This window comes from Lygodium microphyllum, chromosome 21 (genome assembly GCF_053477565.2).
Source record: "Lygodium microphyllum isolate KBCC chromosome 21, Lygodium_microphyllum_v1.1.10, whole genome shotgun sequence".
In the NCBI taxonomy this organism is placed as follows: Eukaryota; Viridiplantae; Streptophyta; class Polypodiopsida; order Schizaeales; family Lygodiaceae; genus Lygodium; species Lygodium microphyllum.
The window spans coordinates 56,353,572-56,376,067 of record NC_141155.1 but is presented as its reverse complement, the minus strand read 5'-3'; the positions used below and the strand labels follow the sequence as shown (position 1 = coordinate 56,376,067).

The following is a 22,496-nucleotide window of genomic DNA, read 5'->3' as shown; positions in this document are numbered from 1 at the left end:
GCGAGTTTCTCTAGTTCTAACAATGCCACGACACCATGTAATCAACTCAAAGTTATCAAAAAGTAAAATTTCAAGATTATTGATAACCATAACCTACATAATAAGACAATAGCATTTAGCTAAGGCTATATAAGACTTAGCTAAGGTTAGTAATTGTTGATACTCTACTTCATATCGCATATGTGATGTGTGTGTGTGTGTGTGTGTGTGTGTGTGTGTGTGTGTGTGTGTGTGTGAAGGGAAGAGTAGACAAAGAGTAGAGGAAAAAAAAGAGAATGAAAATATGAAGATGAGACAAAGGAAGAACCTTTCACAATCTTTACAATGCCCTCATGGGTGAGGTGTTGACCCATAATCCACACCCATAGTAAAACAATTAATAACAACATATAGCTTTTATCATAAAAGCCTACCTTATACCCTTTACATTAGCCTCTACAACTAGTATACATGCCATCATCACCATTCAAGCCTTTTATCTTCATGAATGTAATCTCATCATCATGGGTATTCACATGATCTTGCCATGTAGGCACAATAATATACCTTGATTCATGTTAGATGCATTCAATCCTATACATCCAACATTCCATGGGTATCATAAAACAAGCCCATGCCTTTGTGAAGTCACAATAATAATATTAACTCCAAGGGAGAACCACAACACTCGTTATTGAGGAAAACCCGAGTATTGTTTTAGGAAACCAAAACAATTGTCATAAGGACCTTTTGATATCCACAATTTGTTGGCACCAAACCATCTCCAGTCTCACGAGTGTGGCTAAATCCATGAATTAGTTCCACATCCATAGTCTAGGGTTGAGACTTTCGTAAAAGTCCTCACAATAAAAGAGTACAAATGAAGGAAACATAACACAACCCAATGGCCTAAAGAGAATACTCAAGTGGATGTGTTCAAGCAAACACACAAAGCAATGGTAAGCACAATGATTTGGGAAAAGCCGCTTAGTGCAATCAAGTTGTATTGTTCATATGTACCTATACCAATGTCCTCTTGATGATAATCACTTGGGCATATATACCAATATCCTAATGAAAAGTAATGTCCTCATGATAATCGCTTGGGCTAACGGTCATGAGGTCTTATGTTCAATTCTTCTTAGGTGCATCTTGATCATATATACATATCCTAATGAAAAGCAATGTCCTCATGATAATCGCTTGCGCTAATGGTCATGAGGTTTTATGTTCGATTCTTATTAGGTGCATTCAAAGTGGAAAGCCCACAAGTATGGCTCTTCATTTGCAATGAGCTTGGCCACTTCAAGTTTGAATGTGTCCCTATTATGAAGAGACAACTACCTTGGAATAGTATCATGATACTTCGAGAATCAAACATTCATTTGACAAACATGGTACAAGCTTACACAATCTTATACCATCATTCAAAAGCCACATGAATGCCAAGCCCTTGCATTCATATGTAGAAGGGGACCAAGCTTGTGTGCATTAATTGCCATTATGCTAGTAATGATCCTAAATGCCCATTCAATACAATTCCCTTTAGCTAGGCGTAAACTAAGACAACCTATTTTTGTAGATGTTTATACTTGAGATGATCCCTAAGCATTTTTCACCTTATTTTTTATATCTAAGCACTTAGAAATAAACAATTACATATATGCCTATACAAATAAAATTCTTGTCTATGAACATGTATACAACATACTTAAAAGCATGCTCTCTCTCTCTCTCTCTCTCTCTCTCTCTCAAGTTTTTAAAATTTTGCAAGTTTACCAAAAGCCTAATGGAGTGTCCTCTAGGTTGAAATACCTCATAAGTTACATGATCCAAAATTTAGTGACTCTTGAGTTCACTAGCATCGATAGCTTTTCCATGCTTTTGTACGTGGCTAATAATGTTACATGGTAGCTACATATTGTACAATAATTATTAAAAAAGTGATAGGCCCATAATTATGCTATTTTTGGTTAAGAATTGCACAGTGCCATGTATAGCACGATTGCTTTTAGTGTGTAGCTCCGACGTTTATAACTGCCTCTTTGTAAACTACATTGCACTCGTCCTAAACATGTCCTAGGAAATCAAAGGTGGAAGGAACTTTGGCCAAGCATTAGTTTCATTGAATGCTTCTTCCATCCATTGCCAAAGGAACGACTCTATGCAATGTTTGGGCCATTATAAACTAGAGAGCCAAACTGGTATCATACCATGTTTATGATAATATGCATTGTTTGGGCCATTATAAACTAGAGAGCCAAACTAGGACCATACCATATTTATGATAATATGGAAGATTGCAAGGAGGGTCTGTTAAGACGGAGGATGGTGATGCTGTGACGACAAGAGATTAAGGGCATGAAGCAAACATGGCATGGCTGTGGATAATGCCAATAAGCTAATGACATGTAGGACGATGGCGATGAAGAGAGAGGCCAGAATCAAAGATGATTGTGATGAATAATACAATGAGCATGATGACAAAGTGGGTGTGACAATGGAGGAGGAGGATCATGATGAGGATATGGCATGATAGTGTACTGGTGAGAGGATGGTTAGGATAGGAACTGCAAGACGGCATCATAAACCATGCGATTAGCATTGTAGCCAAAGACGAAGTCGGCGTGCCCGAAGTCGGAGGTGATGCGTTTGAGGAGGAAGCCGGGGGGGAGGGCAGAGAGGAGGCTGGCCACGTCGGCCACGTTGGCTAGCGAGTCCTTGTCGCTAGCCACCAGCAGGGTGCGGTGGCTCACGGGGTAGCGGGCCATGTCGTAGGCAGGAGGCGAGGCCTGCCCATACCGCTCCACGTTCCTCTCTGCAGACCCGTAGTCGTACTTTGCAAACGTCTTGAATCGCACCTCTGCATCACAACCACCCATCTCATAATTATAACATACAATCCACTCATCACCCATCACGGCCCAATTACCATCAACACACATGCAAAAATTTCATTAGATCATCACTGATCATCAGTAGCGCAGGTCACTGTTGGTCATTTTGTGCGTATGATGATTTTAGTTATGGCTTCCGCTGATGGTATCCCTCTAGGTTTTTGTGTCATCACAACTGCAACAGTCGCCTCTGGCAAATCACGATTCATGTAAACCTGGGGTCCTCGGGGACTTACGTTGTGAAAAATGATCCAAGTTCTTCACCGACGTTGCCTGTGTCTCATACTTGTCAATAAAGGGTCTCCTTGTCGAATTAATGCAGCAGACATACCCTGCATCACAGCCACAATGATGCCATCATTTGCCTAGTGAAAGCAAGAAAACCGATCCCTTTATGATAAGTTTTCATCTACTCAAATAAGACCAGGAGAATTCTGCACGCGCCCGAGCCACACACACACACTCTCTCTCTCTCTCTCTCTCTCTCTATACGTGCGCACATGCACAAGGAGTGGTGCAGGCAAGTTGGAAGACCCTTCTATCTATCATCAACGTAAAAATTTGAAGGAAATTTAGGAAGTGTACCCAATGCAATTTACCAACGCCGTCTCAAAGATTAAGACTATCATGATTCATCGTTCAATCTTCTTACCATGTAATGACAAGAAGTTCTTGCATCCATGACACGAAGATAATAAGCACCAATTAAAAAGAGTAGTGTGTGTGCGCGCGCGCGCGCGCGTTGTACTAAGGCACAATCATAGTTGCTCAATGTATTTGCCGTAACCCTGACAAACTATTATATGAGTAAGAGAAAGGTCACCTCACCCTTTGTGAGATCGTAAGTCATTGTACTGAGATCGTAAGTCATTTTCCTAGTCTACATCTTATTAGTCAAAGTGTGCACACGTATAGGAAACGCAGAAATTCCTGCTCATATCAAAATTAACTAAGTTATTATTATATCGGAAATGTCTGTAATATATATAAAGAAATCTATGTGCTGCTTAATAGCTTATACCACAGTTTAGATTGTGTAGTCTTCTGAGCAAGTTATTTGTCATATTTCCTTTTCTTTTAAATAGGAATTCTGTGTTGCTTGTACCATGTTTTCGAGTCTTGACTGCGTACTCTTGACCAAGGAATTCCTAGAGAGATCCCATGCATCACTATATCAACCCACATTAACAGCTAGACGCTACATCCTTTGGATATCAGATTTCCCTCGTTTCCTGAGAGAAGCAACAGAGAAATCCCTCTTGTGAATTAAAAGAGTTGATTGAAGTCCTGGTGTCATTGAAAACACTTACACCAAGTGATAGTAGCCATCCATTGCCATTTTTCACCATGTTGCATGCCACACACCACTTACATGTTCATTCTTTCAGGCCATCGTTTTGCTCAGATTTTTCGATGCTATCAAGCAGACATCTACCAGTGAATGTCTGAGAGTTGAAGCACCCACCTCCCTTTACTCATTTAACGTGCATAAAGGATTATGAGGTCTATAACACAGGGCCGAAGTGGCATTCCAATCACCCATCGTCAGAGAACCCTCTTGTTTGAGCTTCGCATCAAACCCTAATAATTTCACCTAATAATTTCAGGTATAAATTGAATCTATGGTCAAAATCTACCTCATTAACCTAATAATTTCAGGTATAAATTGAATCTATGGTCAAAATCTATCTCATTAGTGAATGTGAACCACCATTTCCCCTCCAAGTTTAAATTGCCGTTAATCAAAAGCACAAGTAGCCTTAAATTCATTGACATGGAATACTTTTGTATTCATCTTTAGTTGTATGAAGCAAGAATATCAAGTGTACATCTTTGAAGCCATAACACACCGTTTCCATTTGCCCGCTTTTGAAATTTCATGGCATGGCATTAGTTCTCCTTGATATATTTTGTCATATATCAATCACCAAGTCATCAACATCCTTAAGGAGCGATATACAAGTGTTTGAAGTAAAATACCTATTGGCTATCCCATTCAATTGCTTGAAAGTTGAGTGAAACTTTTGCATGTTGCCCTCTTCTTGCAGGCATCGCTTAATACCACATTTAATATTACAAACAATCATTATCTTCAACCTCACATTAATATGCGAACATTATAGCAACCTTTTGCATTTTTGTATTTTTTTCGAATCTTTTGGCCAAACCTTCATGCCTTTCCTCCATGTTTTTTCTGCTTAAGCAAGACTCCATACGATAAGCTGCAGCAGCTGGGTGCCTTCCACGTGACGCATTAGCAGCTCTTGATGTGAGCTTAATTGATAATGATAGCTAAGTTAATGGCTCTAAATGCCACGTTTGCAAGTTAAGGTATCTCATTTACCAATTAATTCATAGAGGCCGCATTAGGTTTCTCTCTTGTATACCAAATCTGAGAACCCTTCTAAGGGAGCCCCTTTGCAAATTTGATGCAAGGTAAAATATGTCGTTACAGTATTTTTAATAAATATTTTTTTGACAATATGAAAAGCATTGCCATCCTGGTTTCGTGGTGTAGTTGGTTATCACGTCAGTCTAACACACTGAAGGTCTCCGGTTCAAGTCCAGGCGAAGCCAACGTGAAGTACGTTAATTTTCATGCCAGCATTCTTTTGCTTTGCCGTCCTTTCATACAGTAACAATAATACACGGCTTAAAATTAGAATTAAATTTTCCTTTTAAAATAAAGGATAAGAAGAATACGTTACTCGAATTTTAACTTCGCTCAACCCTCTTCCACATTTTTCACATCATATCTTTTATATCCCTCTTTTTGCATCGGTTAGGTCATGTCAAGTATATCCCAATAAGAGATTCCCATAAAAGATTCTTATCTTCCTTCTTGCTCTACCACTAAGACCTCTATCTACTTTGATAATCTGCACATAGGAAACCTGCTAGTTTGGAGTCCTTGCACCAGAAGGTGAGAGTCAGGCAACGCCATTGTAACAAAGAGGTGGGTGCTTTCTCCAAAAAGTAACTATCGTAGTCATCTTCCTTCTATTTAGATATGTATGTCATTTTGTCAAGCTTGCTCGACCTTGCAAATCAATAAGATCAACCTTCATCCCCTCATTAACAGATCCTTGCACATTAGGTCACACCTCGTGAAGCCTACACTTGTTGATTCTATAGTTCCTCATCAAGAGGCTCTTAGACAAGCAACTTCCTTGCATATGCAAGGAGATGTGCCACATCCATGGCTATTCATCAACTTTAAACTTGATCAGAACATGATGTATCTCCTACTCAGTCTGTACTAGTATTTGTTATTCATTTCATATACATATGGCTTTACATATCTTACTTAGGATACACACTCATGCGCACATGTATTGCTTAGTATACACGTATAGATTTGTATATACACAAGTATGCATATAAGAGCTTGAAGAGAAAGGGACAAACCTGCCATTGATACTTCCAATGACTAAAAGGCTAGGGACCAATCAAAACTTAAATTTTTCCTAGATTTGTCTGTTGTTAATAATCCTCACAACTAAGTTCTTGTGAGCCCAACCAAACTGTTTTGTAAGGAGAATTTAGTGTCCCTAGTTACAATCCGAAGACCTTGACCCGTCATCCAATCACATTCGATCTTGCCCATCATCTAATAACTACCTCTGGGTACTAGAAGCTAGGGTCTCTTCCTAGACATGTGTGAGAGAGAGAACAATGGTTCTTTTTTAAAACATTGTAAAACAATCGAAGTTTCATAAGGTTTAAGAAAAACTTGGTTAGCTAAACCTGTATGCAAGTAAAAACGAGAGTTAAAACTCAAGACTTTATTTTGCTTTTTATACACTTATTTATGTTTGAAAACACACTTCAATATAAGCTAGTTTCATTAAAGCTTTTTGTTTGAAGATTCACACTCAATCTCACTGGTTTAACGTAATATTGAATTATTTTATAGTGATTTAGCACAATGTCCTCTATAAGCATTGGTCTCACTCCTTGTATTACTACCTTTGTAACACACCAATGATAGTGTAGCCTACCATACTTTCTCAACCCTTCCCTTCCAAGCATACTAAGTACTTCGCACCTAGATTCTCTTGATGCTTCGTACTGGTTTTCTCCCAATGCTTGGCATGAGGATTCAAAGGCATGTTTCATATGAAAACATTGTTCATGGGAGGTTATCATGTGTGTGTGTGTGTGTGTGTGTGTGTGTGTGTGTGTAAATGATAGATACATGGTTTATAGTCAATGTGCATTTGTGAGTTGTTTTAGAGCTATGTATATATTGCATGAACATGTTCAACCATTAAAATTATTATCCCATCCCATAGTTCAATTAGAAAAGAAATTCAACTCTTTTTTAAAAGTATATGTATATAATATGTGCATTTGTGGATGATTTTAGAGTATGTACACATTGTATGCACGAGCTCAACCATTAAAATATCATATCATTAAATTGTCTTGATTTTTTTTTTAATCATTACAAAGAGAGAGAGAGAGAGCCATATACAATTTTTCAAATACTCACCTTTTCCCTTTCCATGATCATATCCTATGTTCAATTAAAAAAGATAATGTGTGTATGCATGTGTGTATATGTATTCAATTAAAAAAGAATGTGTAACTTGTGTTTGATTGAGATAGAGAGAGAGATGATAAAAATTTAATTTACCTCCCACTTATCCTTCAAGAGTATACTCATGGTTAAAAACTTTTTTATGAAGGTAATTGACCACAAGAGTATAGAGTCAAATACATGTTTTTATACCATTTGAATAGTTCCACTTTCTTCACTGTGCTCATGGGATTCTGAGCCTTTCTCCTAGAGCATACATCATTTGTTATATCTTCCAACAATAGATAGCCAAGCAAATTACAATACAAACAAGTAATTGTTCCCACCTTTCACACTTAGCTAACACACCATACACCGACTGATCAAGTCTATTGTGAAGCAAATCTGAATGAAACAAATTCATGGTTGAAAGGAGGTAGAATGCTCGTCACCCAATGAGCATTTTACTACCTCATTCAAAGATGTGGAAACCTTATGATTGCCTAAGAAATTTCAATATTGCTATGTACAAAGTTTTTTATGAAGCCTTGATTATAGTTGAATAGCATTGCAAATGTCCCATTTTGCATCAATTTGCATCATCATTGCTTATTCGTAGAGTGAGAGGATAGAGAGGTGGGATATAAGGACCCAAAGCTGAAGAGTTATCACTAACACTAGAGCAATAAGCTATCAACATACATTAATTACCACCAAAGACTTTCCATCCATCTCAAGCAAAGCACACATGTTATGGTTATGGACATTAAACACAATCCCAATGGTAGACTGAGCTAGCAAGTCAAGCCCACAATCCTTGTTATTGGGCATGCGCAAAAAGCAAAGAACAATATTATAAGCCCTAATAATACCAAATAATCTTGGCACTGCTATGGACATATTACTATGGTGACGATCTCAAAGTCCTTGAAAGAGGAATGGCCTTATCCCCCTCTTAAGATTCCAACATTGGCAAGATGTCACCAACTCTACTCATCACTACCTAGCGCACTAGCACACTTAAGCAAAGCACACACGTTATGGTTATGGACATTAAATGCAATCCCAATGGTAGAGTGAGCTAGCAAGTCAAGCCCGCAATCCTTGTTATTGGGTGTGCCCGAAAAGCAAAGAACAATATTATAAGCCCTAATAATACCAAACAATTTCGGCACTGCTATGGACATATTACTATGGTGACGATCTCAAAGTCCTTGAAAGAGAAACGGCCTTGTCTCCCTCTTAAGATTCCAACATTGGCAAGATGTCACCAACTCTACTCATCACTATCTAGACCACTAGCACATATTGATATGCCTTGTCACAACTTTATGGTTAGTCAACTCTCTAACATCCTCTCCATATCACATAGTTCTATATTCCATGTACTTATGTATAATACCAGCACAATATGCTTTAAGTGCTTTGTTTCAAGCTTCTACCATCCTATCATTTTAAAAGTTGACTTAATTGCATTCTAGCTTCTCCATGAAGTGCTTTGTTTCTAGCTTATCCTATCATTTTAAGTTTGACTTCATTACCTTCTCCAAGATATCTTGGAAACTAATGGAACAACTTCTTCAAACAAACAACACTAGAATGGACTATAGAGAACAAAGGGCATAATAGTTTACGATAAAACCATGCTCTAGAATAAAACTCAAATTTCTTTGTCATTAATTGAAACATGTCAACCTAATTAAGATAGATGCATTATTTATCTCTCATCGTTTACATGACAATAGTTAACCCATTAGCCAAGTTAGTCTTATTCAGGGCATCTCATAAACAACTGAAGTTAGATTTCAACATCGGTCCCACCCTTTTTGGAACATCGATCACACGCTCATAGTCTACCAAAATTGCTTGGCATTCTCAATTTATCAAAATATATTTTTATGGGAATCAAAACCTATCAACAATCTTGCATGCGAGCACATGGTATAGAGCTTGCGGGTTGCAAAGGAAAGTCCCCCAACTCAATCCCCAATGAGATGAGACCAAGTGGGTTTAATCATTGCCCCTTTTCTAGACCCCTTTAAACTTCTAGGCCCCACAAGTCTCGAGTTACCAAGTAAACCTATGACAAACTTTAGGGCCCATATTGATAAGCATCTACACCTATCATAATCTATAGGTAATGTAAGCTCCTTCTTGAACATCCTCAAAGAGAGGAGGGTCATCCTCTAAAGCACATAACACCCTAGCCATCCTCATATTATGATTTATATTTCTTCTTATCGCCAACACTTTATTATGATCTCTCTCAACATCAACAACAAGAGTTCTAAATCTCAACAATGGTGTGAAGCTCACATCTTAACCAAGACTACCATGACATAAATACACCCACACCTTGTTGCCATTGAAGCGAATGATTATGCATCAATATAATCTATGCTACCTCTACTTGTGTCCCTTGCTTTTGCTACACACAAAACACTACAGAAACTCTATATGCACCAAAGTAGCATCTTTGGATGACCAACACGCACACACAACCCTACCACTATTGATGTTGTGGCAAGCACGAGTGTGCACGCGCTCACGAACAAAAACATGGTATTTGTGTATTCGTACAAGTAATAATTTTAAAATATTGGTTGGAATTTTGTTATGCCCTTAAAAATATTGGTATATAATTTCATATTTTGTTATAAAACTAACATTTCATATAGATTTTGATCATCAAAACCATAGCTTTAAGATGCTATCTTTATTTTTTGTGATTGAGAAAAGAGTCATGACCACAAAGAAAGGAGGCCGGCTTGAGGGAGAAAAAGTGTGATACACATGCACTCGTTACGCACTCAACACGGCGCAAAAAGGTAACACGATATGTGAGCTCAAGGTATACTCTTGTATTATTCAATCAAAGAAGCGGGACAACATAGACACATCCCAAGACTACACCCTCGTGGCGCCGCACATGAGAGCGTTCACCACTGGATATAGGGAATCACACATAGAGTGGAAACAAGGCAGGGCTTTGAGTCACTACTACTCCCTATATAGGTGTTTTCGGTGATAACAGCATGGTGTAGCTACAAAGTCCTTACACTCACCCCCACTTACTAGATTGCTGTCCTCAGCAACCTAAGGGTAGCTTTATTTGACTTATCCGGGGTCTTAACGTAGCTTTTTCTATCAAGCTGGTCAATGTTTGCCGATCTATGTGACCACAGGGTCTTACCACAATCTATACTATCAGACTGGTCAATGTTTGCCGCACTAGAACTTTGGGGTCTTAACACAACCTTTGCTAGCAAGCTAGTCAGTGTCTGCCCATCTAGACTTGTTTAGGGCGCTGTTGGAGTTATTGATGTTGGGATTACCATGTGAATCCACCCTCGACTCAATTACATTTGAGGAGTGGAGGCATTCTGGGTCTATGTTTGAGAACCACTTGTTTGTTGGAGAGGCTCAAGGGGTATTGGAAGAAGTAGTGGAGTTCTCCTTGAGCCAAAGAGCAAAGGCGTCTTTGCCGCGCTCATAAGCCTCCGCTTCTAAAATCCAAGTGGCTTTCTTGAGTGGACACCCGTGCCACTTGGTGAGATACTCGGCGTATCCTCTTTGTTCTCGACATCGGAGGAATGCTTCTACTTCGAAGGGACCGTTGGAATGGAGCATTGGTACACGCCGTCCCCATTGGTTGTCAGGATAGAACTTGCGCAAAAGACGAGCATGAAAAGCATTATGGAAACATACACTGTGTAGCAAGTCGAGTTTGTAGGTGACTTCGTTCAGCACTGAGTGATTCGATAGGGTCCATAATTGCCGTGGTTGAACTTGGGAGTTATGTTCTTGGGGAGTGACATATTCTTAAAGCTGACTAGGACCATGTCTCCTTTGGTTAATAGTACAACCTTCCTCTTTTTGTTGGCTTGCTCGATCATAGTGATTTTGCTTTGTTCTAGGCTCTGCTTGGCCGCCGCATTTCAATCTCTCCATTTCTTCACGAACTCCTTTGCATCTTGATCTTCCCCTTTGGCCGCTCCAAAAGCTAAGGCCAATGGGAATAACTTCTTTTCCTGTGGCCAATTCAAAGGGGATATAACACATTGTCGAGTGGATGGAGCTATTGTAGTGAAATTCCAAGACATTAAGGTACAAGGCCCAATCTTTCTGGTCCACTCAAGCATAGCTTCTAAGATAATCTTTAATGCCTTGGTTGACTCGTTTTGTTTGTCCATCTATTTCAAGGTGGAAGGATGAGGAGAATCTCAACTGTGTTTCCAAGGACTTGAAGAGTTCCTTCTACATGTCACTCATGAATCTTCCATCTCTATCTGATACTATAGCCAAGGGTAGGCCATGGAGTTTGAATACATGTGTTCCTTCTACATGTCACTCATGAATCTTCCATCTCTATCTGATACTATAGCCAAGGGTAGGCCATGGAGTTTGAATACATGTGTGAAGAAGAGGCGGACTACCTCCTTAGCATTCAGCGGTAGTTTGGCCACGATGAAGTAGGCTTGCGTGGAGAAATAGTCCACCAATACAAAGATGATTTTGAACCCATGGGACTCAAGAGGTTCCACAATGAAATCCATATTGATGACATCCCATGGGCGGTTTGGTAAGGGCAATGGCTGTAGTAATCTTGCTGACTTTAAGTGTGGTGCTTTTACAAGTTGGCAAGTGGGGCAGGTTTTGATGTAGTCGATAACTTCCTCCTTCATGTTGGGCCACAAGAACTGCTTCCTAAGGGCCTCCAAGGTTTTTTCTTTGCCCTTTGTGTCCTCCCAATTTGCCATCATGTATTTCATGGACGATGAGTTTCTTCAACTCCAAATTGTTGGGGATATACAATCTCTTGCTTACAAATAGGATACCCTCCTCAAAGGTATACATTCCATGCGGGGTTTTGTCGTCTTCCACATCTTGGATAATTTTGTGCATCTCATGGTCCTGTTCCAAGGCCTCCTTGACAAACTCCATAAAGTTGCTTTTGACCACACTAACGGCTTTTAAGTCAGCTTTTCAGCTCAAGGCATCTGCTATCTTGTTGGTGGAGCCGGGCTTGTGTTTAATCTCCAGGTCAAATTTTGCTAGAAAGTCTAGCCAGCGAGCTTGCTTTGCCGATAACTTGGGTTGTGATTGGAAGTATTTGAGAGAGATATTGTCTGTGAAAACTATTGTGCTTGTCTTGAACATAGTGTTTTCATTTCGTGAGGCAGTGGATGACTGCCAGCATTTCTTTCTCATGTATACTCCACCTTTTTTCAACCTCTATAAATTTCTTGAACTCATAAGCTATGGCATGGCCTTCTCGCACCAGTACACCTATGCCATAATCGGATGCATCTGTGAATAACTCAAAGGGTTTGGTAAAATTCGGTACCTTCAAGATGGGAGTTTGACTCATGCATTTCTTCATCAGCTCAAAAGCTTCTTGTTGCGCACTCCCCCATGTAAAAGAGTGATCTTCTTTGGTGAGGTGGGAGAGGGAAGTAGTGATGAGGCTGTAATCCTTGATGAACCTTCAGCAAAATACTCTAAAGCCAAGGAACTCCCACACTTCTCTTATAGTTTTTAGTACAGGCCATCTTTGGATAGCTTCAACTTTCTTAGGATCCACTTTGATACCAGCTACTCCTACAATAAAGCCTAAGAATTCCAACTCTTTCACTGCAAACTTACATTTTTCAGGTTTGGCATATAACTGATGTTGCCACAATTTCTCAAAGACCAAACATAAGTGTTGCTTATGTTCCTCTAAGGTTTTGCTATAGACTAGGAGATCATCAATATAGATAATGATAAAGACATCTACCTCGGATCTAAAAACTCCATCCATGAGGCCGCAAAATGTGCATGGCCCATTACTTAGGCCGAATTCTAAGACTAACCACTCAAAACTACCATAGCGAGTGCCAAAGGTTATTTTAGGAATATCTTCTTCTGCCATGCGAATCTAATGGTAACTTGATCTAAGGTCTATACGGCTAAAGTACTTGACTCCGTGTAATCTATCTAAGAGGTCCACCACTAGGAACATTGGGTATTTGTATTTAATGGTGATTTTGTTAAGGGCCCTATAATCTACACAAAGTCTAAGTCCCCCATCCTTCTTCTTGACAAATAACACTGAGACACCAAAGGGGGATTTACTGAGGAGGATGAAATCTTGTTCCTCTAATTTATGCAATTGCTTCTTTAGTTTTATGAGCTCGGTGTGGTTCATGCAATAGGGTGCTCGGGCCGGTGGAACGGATCCTAGAATCAATTCAATCTTATGATCCACATCCCATCTGGGTGGTAGGCCCTTGGGTAGCTCTGCTGACATTACATCTTTGAATTCTTCAAGTATCTCTGTCACTTCTATGTTGTTGCTCTGATGATTGGGCTTCTTGTCATCTTCTTATCCAATGGGTCGGATCATACATAAGTAGACCATATCTCCTTGCTTGACTAATTTCTCTACCTGCTTGGCACTACACGTCATGATGCGTGGCTTGATAACAGTCCCTTGAACCGGTGTTGCTTGAGTTGGGCCTCTTGGTTGATTTGCACTTGGCTTCACTCTTTGGCATGAGACTCCTAGCTTATTCTCCTTCATTTGCACTTTGATTGGGGTCCTGCCAAGTAATTGCTTTCTTTCGCAGGGTACTCTTGACACCTTCTCCTTGCATATCTAACATCATCTCATTTACTCCTTTCCCAAACATTGCAATGACATATTTGTCATAGAATTCCAAGCCTAGGATCACTTCGAAATCATCTATAGAGATTACTAAGAAGTTGAGTTTTGCTTTCCATTTTCCAACTTGTACTTGCATTGCAAAGACTTGTTTCACTTCCTTGGTCTCTCCTTGTGCAAATGTTACTGTTAATCCTTTTGGAGCCTTAGATAGTTTCAATCCACGTTTAGCTACGCACTCTAGGATAATAAAATTGTACGTGGCCCCTGTATTCACCATGATGGCTTGATTTCCTTCGCTCACTTTGCCTTTGATGTATAGGTGGTAGACTGCTGCTACTTGAGCCGCCATGCATTAGGGTCGAGCGCAGACTGTCCCCACCCTTGGGTGGTCCATGCTTTCATCACTTTCGCTTGGATTTCTTGGATCCGCCTAATGGAAGGGATTGGGGGTCTCCACCATGTATTTGATCATGCGGGTCCATATGATGCACTAGGAGTTGACCTGTAATGGTTGTTTCCCCATCTTCCTGCTACTCCTCTTGGTACCAATGCGGATTGTGACGCAATCTTTGTGGTATTGGGAAGGTTTGGCTCCGTGTGTCCGTGAATGGCCCTCTAGGAGCATTAGGCCTCAAGTTCCATGAGTTGTTGAGGTTGATGTTAAACCTGTTTTGGTTCCCCTGGGCCATTCTCTTGCCTTCCAATTCCACTAGTCTTTTGGCCATTCTCATGGCTTCTGCTAAGCTTGTTGGCTCCTGTCTCTCCATATCCTTGCTAGCCCAGGTTGATGTTAAACCTGTTTTGGTTCCCTTGGGCCATTCTCCTGCCTTCCAGTTCCACTAGTCTTTCGGCCATTCTCATGGCTTCTGCTAAGCTTGTTGACTCCTGTCTCTCCATATCCCTACTAGCCCATTCTTGCATCCCAAACAAAAATCCATGCAATGTAGTATCAGTATCCATGTTTGGTAGTTACAGCATGATCTACCTATATTTGCTTACGTATTCCTTCATATTTCCTTGTGTTTGTTTGAGATTCCTCCATTCGTCTCTCACTTTCAGTTTCTCCATCTTTGGAATGTAGTCTTTGAGTTAATAGTGTGGCCCTACTCTTGCTCCAGCAAGTACCAACTGGCAATGTCCTCCAAATAAATGGCTGCCACTTCCACCTTCCTATCTTCAATTATTCGAACATACTTCAAGTATCTATCCACCTTTGCAATCCACTTTTTTAGGACAAGCCCGTCTCTCTCTCCTTTGTACTTGGCACGTTGGGACATCTTGAATTTCCTTCGTATCCTTTTTGTTTCTTGTTTCTACTACCTTCTCATTTTCTTTCCTTGTACCTTGCGCCCTCCTAGATGTCTCTTCTCTACCCATTCTATCCATCTCCTCTTACATTTTGGGTCTTTTCTCCTGTTCTTATTGTTGTAACACCCATTCTATATAGCCCTGCTTCACCTCTTTCTTTCATTTTCCTCTTTCTTCATTTGCATGTTCCTCCAAAATGACTCCAGTATGCCTGACATGCCCTCCAACAACCTTTCCAATCCGGCTACCTTCTCTTCTTGGACTACTCTCTGTTCTTGCTCTCTACTCTTCTTCCTCTCCTCCATTGTTGAGAGGGTGAAATTCTCCCTCTCGTCCTCCATGTGATTGGTAGTGTTATCAACGCAAAAAAGCCGCGTTGTGGTCGATGGTGTCATCGGCGCAAAAAAACCGCGTCTCACCTATGGTGGAGATGGTCATACCGCGAGAAAGCCGCATCACATCTTCAAATGGTGGGTGGTGTCGAGGTTGGACAATCACACTGGGACCAACGCGACGGGGGTCGACACAACGCGAAGCATCACGACACGAGACATCACGACGTGGGTCATTACGACTTCGTTCTTTTCGAAGCACTCGATCTTCTCTCCTGTTTCCATGAGCACTCCTTCACTCTAAGCAAGAGTTGCTCTAATACCAAATGTAATGCACCTGTACTCATTACGCACTCAACACGGCACAGAAAGAACACGATATGTGAGCTCAAGGTATACTCTTATATTATTCAATCAAAAAAGCAAAACAACATAGACATATCCCAAGACTACATCCTCGTGATGCCGCACATGAGAGGGTTCACCACTGGGTATAGAGAATCACACGTAGAGTGGAAACAAGACAAGGCTTTGAGTCACTACTACTCCCTATATAGGTGTTTCCAATGATAACGGCATGATATAGATACAAAGCCCTTACAGGGAAAGGAGGGGGGTATACGCAAAGAGAGAAAGCTAAGGAGAGAAGAAACAGAGGATGGCCATTGAATCACCAATTTCACCACACTAGTTGCTTCATGACAAGATAATCATGTATATTTCCTCATGAATGATGGTACCAACTAACATCGAGAAAAAAATAATAATAATCAACATGTATATTTCCTCATGAATGATGGTGCTGGTCAAACAGCAAGAAAAAGAACAAGAACAAGAAGAAGAGGCTTGATGAAGTGTAACTCAAAAGGGTTAGAATTTCATTTCATTTCAATAAGTTTTTTTATTTTAGTTTCAATAATCTTTTTAACTTTTTCTTTTTATGGGACGGCGAAAACTTTACGTTAATATTTTAATTTCAATAATTTCTTCAAAAAAGCTTTTGGAAGGTTGATAAATTCCCATCACACGATACCTTACGCAGCCTCTCAAAAACCTTCCTCAACTCGCAGCTTCATTTCACTTGCTTTATACTTTGCTCTAAAACTGCACACAGGTCGACTAATGTCCTTCTGTGTAAGGATAAAAAATCATTGGTCGGAAGGTAGAGTTACCAGAGAAAACTCTAAACCAATCATCGTAGCACCTCACGCTTGCAGCAGCGCACAACAGATCCACAATCTCTCGACCTCCGGGACTGGCCATAGTAATATATACACAGCAAAATACAAAACAAAGGACAAGGTGCATGATTACTTTTGAAAACAGAACAAAAGACGGTTCATTAGGTGCGCGAATACTTGTAGAAAATTATAGTTTGTAAAGAACTTGGGTTTCTTACATTCTTGTACTCAGCTCGTAGATGTGAAGAACCTCGTATACCTGTTCATCGTCCACGTCAAACATGCATTCGCAATCAGCAATAACATTGAAATAGACGCTGCAAGCACCAACAACTACATCTATGTCCCTTGTTGTGGATGATTGACAGATGTTTGCTAGTTCGACATAACATACGCTCAGCCAGCAGTTTTAACAGATACATGTATGGCATGTTAGACTTGATTGCAGCTAAAGCTTAAACTTCACAAATGGTAAAGCTCCTATCTGATGCATCATTAACCCTTGCATTATGTGATGCTACTGTGCAGTTCATTCTCGTTCGATTAACACAACTAGACACCAAAGTTTGGATGTGATGCATTGACTTGGGTTGCACGGCTGCTAGAGTTTATGTGCTTCATGTAGCCTTCAAACATTAAATGCTAAAATTCTCTGTTTGATATATGTTTCGAATGCTCTGTACCTCAGAGCTGAACCCATCGCTGGCTAACATTTGCTTTGTGTTTTATAATTAAATGCTAAAATTCTCTGTTTGATATATGTTTCGAATGCTCGAATGCTCTGTACCTCAGAGCTGAACCCATCGCTGGCTAACATTTGCTTTGTGTTTTATTCGCAGAAAGGAACTTTTATAAAGTTCATACCTTCTGAAACTGGAATTTGGAGGCCACTTCCACAAGCTGAGGACCACTAGTAAGATAGGACACAGGCGCAAGAAGCGCCACTTTGTTGACCAACTCAAATCCTACGCCCTCTGAAAAGGCTGCTAATGTTGCTTGACAGCCCTGTAATACGATTTTAGTGAGATTTCTTACGCTCCATGACAAATTCAGATTGAAATCAGATTCATCCAAAATAATTTACCTTAAGCCGTTGTACTGAAGACTGGTAAGACATTCAAAACACTATATTCCAGCTTTATGTACCTGGGAAAAAGAGACCAGGTGTGGTTTTTGGCTAGTCACTGTGTGGACCAACTCTAGAGAGGCCGGAAGATCCTCCGATGCCAATTCGTCCACACTCCAGTCCCAGAATCCCTGAATCCGTTGACAATAATCATTGTATATGGCAATGCAGAAGGGGTCCATAATTACTATTTGCATGATCAATAATGCGAGGTTAAGATCTTCCCCAGATCGGTGTTAAAAACAACAACAATCTGTTAAGTACCTCGTCAAATCTCTGGAAGGTGGCATGGCCATAACTGAAAGTAGTTGTCCGGTAGTTAGCAATCCAGACATCATAGCCGGCATCCGCTAGAATAAATGCGAGCGCCTCATCAGGGGGGTTGAGCACCCAGATGTCTCCCCCCTAAATAGAGTTATGGTAAATATCATCTTACGACCAACCACTACTACTTGGCTGCTCACTAGTATTGATTATAATCTACTCTGTGCTGTAAAGATATTGATTCAGAGATAATATAAGCGATTTGTAGCATGTTTTTTATTTTTAATCAGCTATCGCACAGTGTGACACCTTCGACCACTGATGCTTAGCTAACAACATTTATCTGTCGGCTAGACCTATTAATTGGATGCTTCACTACAAAACACCTTGAAGACTTCATCAACAATGCCGCAATTGATCGGAAATTTGACATAGAATTATCAGTACCATCAGGATGCCATGAAAGAGGAGCACCGGCTGCTTAGATGCTGATGAGTTTCCTGTATAAAACTGCCCAGCAGCTAAATTGAGGCTCCACATTCTCTGAATACCCAGCAAGAATCCATCATTGGTTTGGGCCTGTAGTAATTTAATAGACAAAATCACTTCAGGCACGATCCATTGCATGCGTCATTGCAACTAATCCGGTTCACAATTGAAGCACTCTTTGAAATCACATGATAGGTAACATACAGCTTCGATACAATCTGAAACTGAGACAAATGGACTAAAGTGGAAGATTACGCAACAAATGGATTAGAGTGAAACAGCAAATAATTTTAACGTATAAATGTGGCTTTACGACTCTAAAAGACACAACTCAGTTAATTACGATTCGACATAAAGAAATCACATATACCACAAACTCTTGGCAGTCGTATGAACTTTGGTAAGGAGAGAGGACAAGAGTGGCACAAAGGCCATCGCTTCTTTCAGTGGGGTGGAAGGAAGCCAGGCCTGCATACACCCTCTCAACGCCAACATTTCTTCTACTGCACCAGTACAACACCAGTACAAAATGCAATTTGATGAATCTTATGATAGTTCTGATCAAGGTCGAGTTATGGTCACAGCTAACCAAGGGCATCATCTGCACACAAAAAGTTGCACGAAGAAGAAGAATCAAAATGATGATACCGCTAATGATAATGAGCAACAAGTATATATTTGCTGATAAATGCGCCTGGTTTGTTACCTAGTTGGGATGCTGTGGCAATGTTAGTCTCTCTCTCTCTCTCTCTCGTTTGTTCCCTAGGTTGAGGCTGCAATAGAATCAGGCTCTGTGTGTGTGTTCTCTCGATTGTTCCCAAGATTGAGGCTGCAATAGAATGTCTCTCTCTCTCTCTCTCTCTCTCTCTCTCTCTCTCTATAGATCGGCCTGGTTTATTGTCCAGATTGAGGTCCGTTAGTTGAGCATTCCGCTCTCTCTCTCTCTCTCTGGTGCAAGTACTGAAGAGTCTAGATGTAACGAGACGAAGATTAGCTCACTTTATCGTCTACAATGCTGCATTTACCGTCCGACCATCGAATGGCTAAACATTAAAGCTTTGATGATGATGCAGACGTTTGGCAGAACATCAAGAACACTTGGCAGAAACCTGATAATGTTGGAAATCGGGAACGCGAGAGGGAGCTGGCAGCGAGAGTCTGCGAGACTCGAGAGTCGAGAGTTCCTTTACTTCGTGGAAATTTGAAAACTGCAGAAACGTCATGAAGAAAAAAGATGTGAAAGGAGAACTTACAAATAGATCGAGCAGGCATGAGTCATGACGATTCGGTACAGAAGCATGCAGCGGCGCACCAAAGCCATAGCTTTTGCTGGAATAGGCCCCCGCGGCTCCCTTTTCAGCGTACAGAAAGGATGTACAGCAGCTAATGAAGGAAGGCCATATGAATGGTGAGTGTACCAGGTTGCATAATTAATGGCACGTCGTGTCATCGTCCTTTTCCCCCCCCCCCTCCCCCGCCCCCTCCCCGAGCTTCAACAACGGTATCTTCAATACAAGGTAGGCTCTCTTCTGTCTTTTGTCACTTATAGAGTGCCATAGCCTTTCCTACCATATTCATAGCGAGAGAAGGCGGCATGCAGAAATAATGCAACGGCAACCGCCCGTTCAAAACGAAAGAAGCTCCACTGTCCAGCCTCCGAGTACAATGCTTTTCGATCATCTTTCATGGCGGTCGTGGAAAACGACCCTCGTGAAAGAAAAGGACAGTGGGTGGGGGAGAGGACGTGGTTTTAAATTAAATCCCATTCATTCTCGTCTCGTGTGATATTGGGCTCAATAAGGATGTATTTAAGGATGGAAATATCCCGTTGATGATGAACTCTAGTCTCTCTTCGCTATGAATCGCAATTGGATGAACAGGAGTAGTGTAGGTCAACTCTTGATCCATTTAGGGTTCTTAGGACTAATCGCCTAGCAATCTTCGAAAGTTCGAAGAAGAAATTGCACTATCGCAAGACAGCCTTTAGGCTCTCGGAGACAACTTTCTAGTCACAAGGCTTTATGCCAGTGTTGTAAATACCTACACATTTTTTTACTCAATAATATTATTATCTACCCCATTATCAAAAAGGGTGTACATCCATAAGAGCAAGGCCTCAACAATTAAAAAATCTTTAATGACCTAAGATTGGGTACAATCTTTTCCCATGCCTAGCTCACCACCTCCCATGTCCATGTATTTATGGATTTGTACTAGCTTTTTTTGGTTTAAAATAGCATCTCCTTTTTTAACTTCTTACTTTATTCACATGAATGCCTTGCTCTTATTTAATAATGTTTGATCCCTGTAAAATAAATCTATCATAAGGTCTTAAAAAATAATAACCTAGCTCTTAAGGAATTGCACAAATATTACATCCAATAAATAAATCTCACATATGGGTATACACTATGTCTATGAGAGCAATATCCAAAAATACCATAATTTCTTGCTATGAAGCACCCAACAATAAGTAATTTTTATATATTAAAATGTGCTCTCAAAACATTATTTGATATATAAGAGCAATATCCAAATATACCATAATTTCTTGCTATGAAGCAACCAACAATAAGTAATTTTTATATATTAAAATGTGCTCTCAAAACATTATTTGATATAACTGTGTATAGTAATTTGCTCACCACAACACAAAACACATTAGCTCCCTACCATCTATCTATTCTATCAAACATTATGCAATCAATGTCACGTGTATATATACATACAACAAGTCACTAACCATGTCATAAATAAATTTAAAAATTTTATAAAAATAAATAAATCAAAGCATATTATTTTTATAGCAATTATCATAAAATTACATAGGGGTTAAAAAGAAGCTTTCCTCAATTGATTAATTAACCACATGCTAGTGTTGCCTCATGTGGCAAATTTGCACAACATCAATGAGATAATCTAAAAATCAATGTACTGCCTCATATCGTAAATATGTACAAATCTTATGAACATAAGGTAATCATGGATTTTCACAAAACACTACCTCATGCAACAAATCTATACTCGTTATAAGTGTTAATGTGATTGTGAGTGATAATGCACATATTAGATAATCATATGCAGAAGTTATCAGTGGTGTCTCTATGAAGAATTTTAGCATACTAATATGAAATAAATTATGAATTTACCAGTGAAGAAGAATGTCCAAATTAAATATATTATCATTGATCTTGTGTACAATACCAAAGAGTCAAGAATATCTTGGAATCATATCTTTGGATGCTTTTCAATGTCTTTTTAGCCTTCTCTTTGCATACAAAGCTTAACTAAATCATCCAAGAAGCTACGTAGTAGGACTATTAATGTTTAAAAATTATATCCTCACTTGGCCTAGGATGGATAAATTCTATAACACAACAAGATTGCTTAGTATAAAGGATTTCAATGGAACTAGCTTAGTAGGTTAAAAAGTTATAGAGTCATAAATGGCATGTGGTCAAGAGTAATTAAGGAAATTACTAGACAATGATGCTAAAATCTATTGTGAATGTCATTAAATTATAGATTAAAGACTCCATCGATATATGTGTATGGATATAAGTGTATACCATTTTATATTTTTACCAAATAAAATGCGTGTAAAATCAGAAGCGAATATAACAAAATAACTACTAGCATAGTGTCTAATTAGAAAGATAAGTCTTTTTCCAATCAAATTTTCTAGAATGTAAGCCACATATAAATTGCCCAATTATTTCTCTTTTGTGTGTTTAACTAGTTTATTTCTA

General features: G+C 39.7%; 1 protein-coding gene and 1 non-coding gene across 2 annotated transcripts; one reads left to right on the top strand and one right to left on the bottom strand.

The window, feature by feature from the left end:
* Positions 1–1,837: 1,837 nt before the first annotated feature.
* LOC148018026 (triacylglycerol lipase 1-like) lies at positions 1,838–20,197 on the bottom strand. The gene is made up of 11 exons (XM_087661829.1): positions 20,001–20,197; positions 19,857–19,905; positions 19,118–19,348; positions 18,706–18,837; positions 18,259–18,399; positions 18,015–18,125; positions 17,733–17,873; positions 17,087–17,127; positions 16,860–16,942; positions 3,113–3,208; positions 1,838–2,842 (listed from the first exon to the last, which is right to left on the bottom strand). Exons 1-11 carry the CDS (start codon positions 20,195–20,197, stop codon positions 2,538–2,540), a joined length of 1,527 nt encoding a protein of 508 aa, XP_087517955.1. The 3' UTR covers positions 1,838–2,537.
* TRNAV-AAC (transfer RNA valine (anticodon AAC)) lies at positions 5,380–5,453 on the top strand. The gene has a single exon. It is a non-coding gene; the product is annotated as a tRNA-Val (tRNA).
* Positions 20,198–22,496: the final 2,299 nt, after the last annotated feature.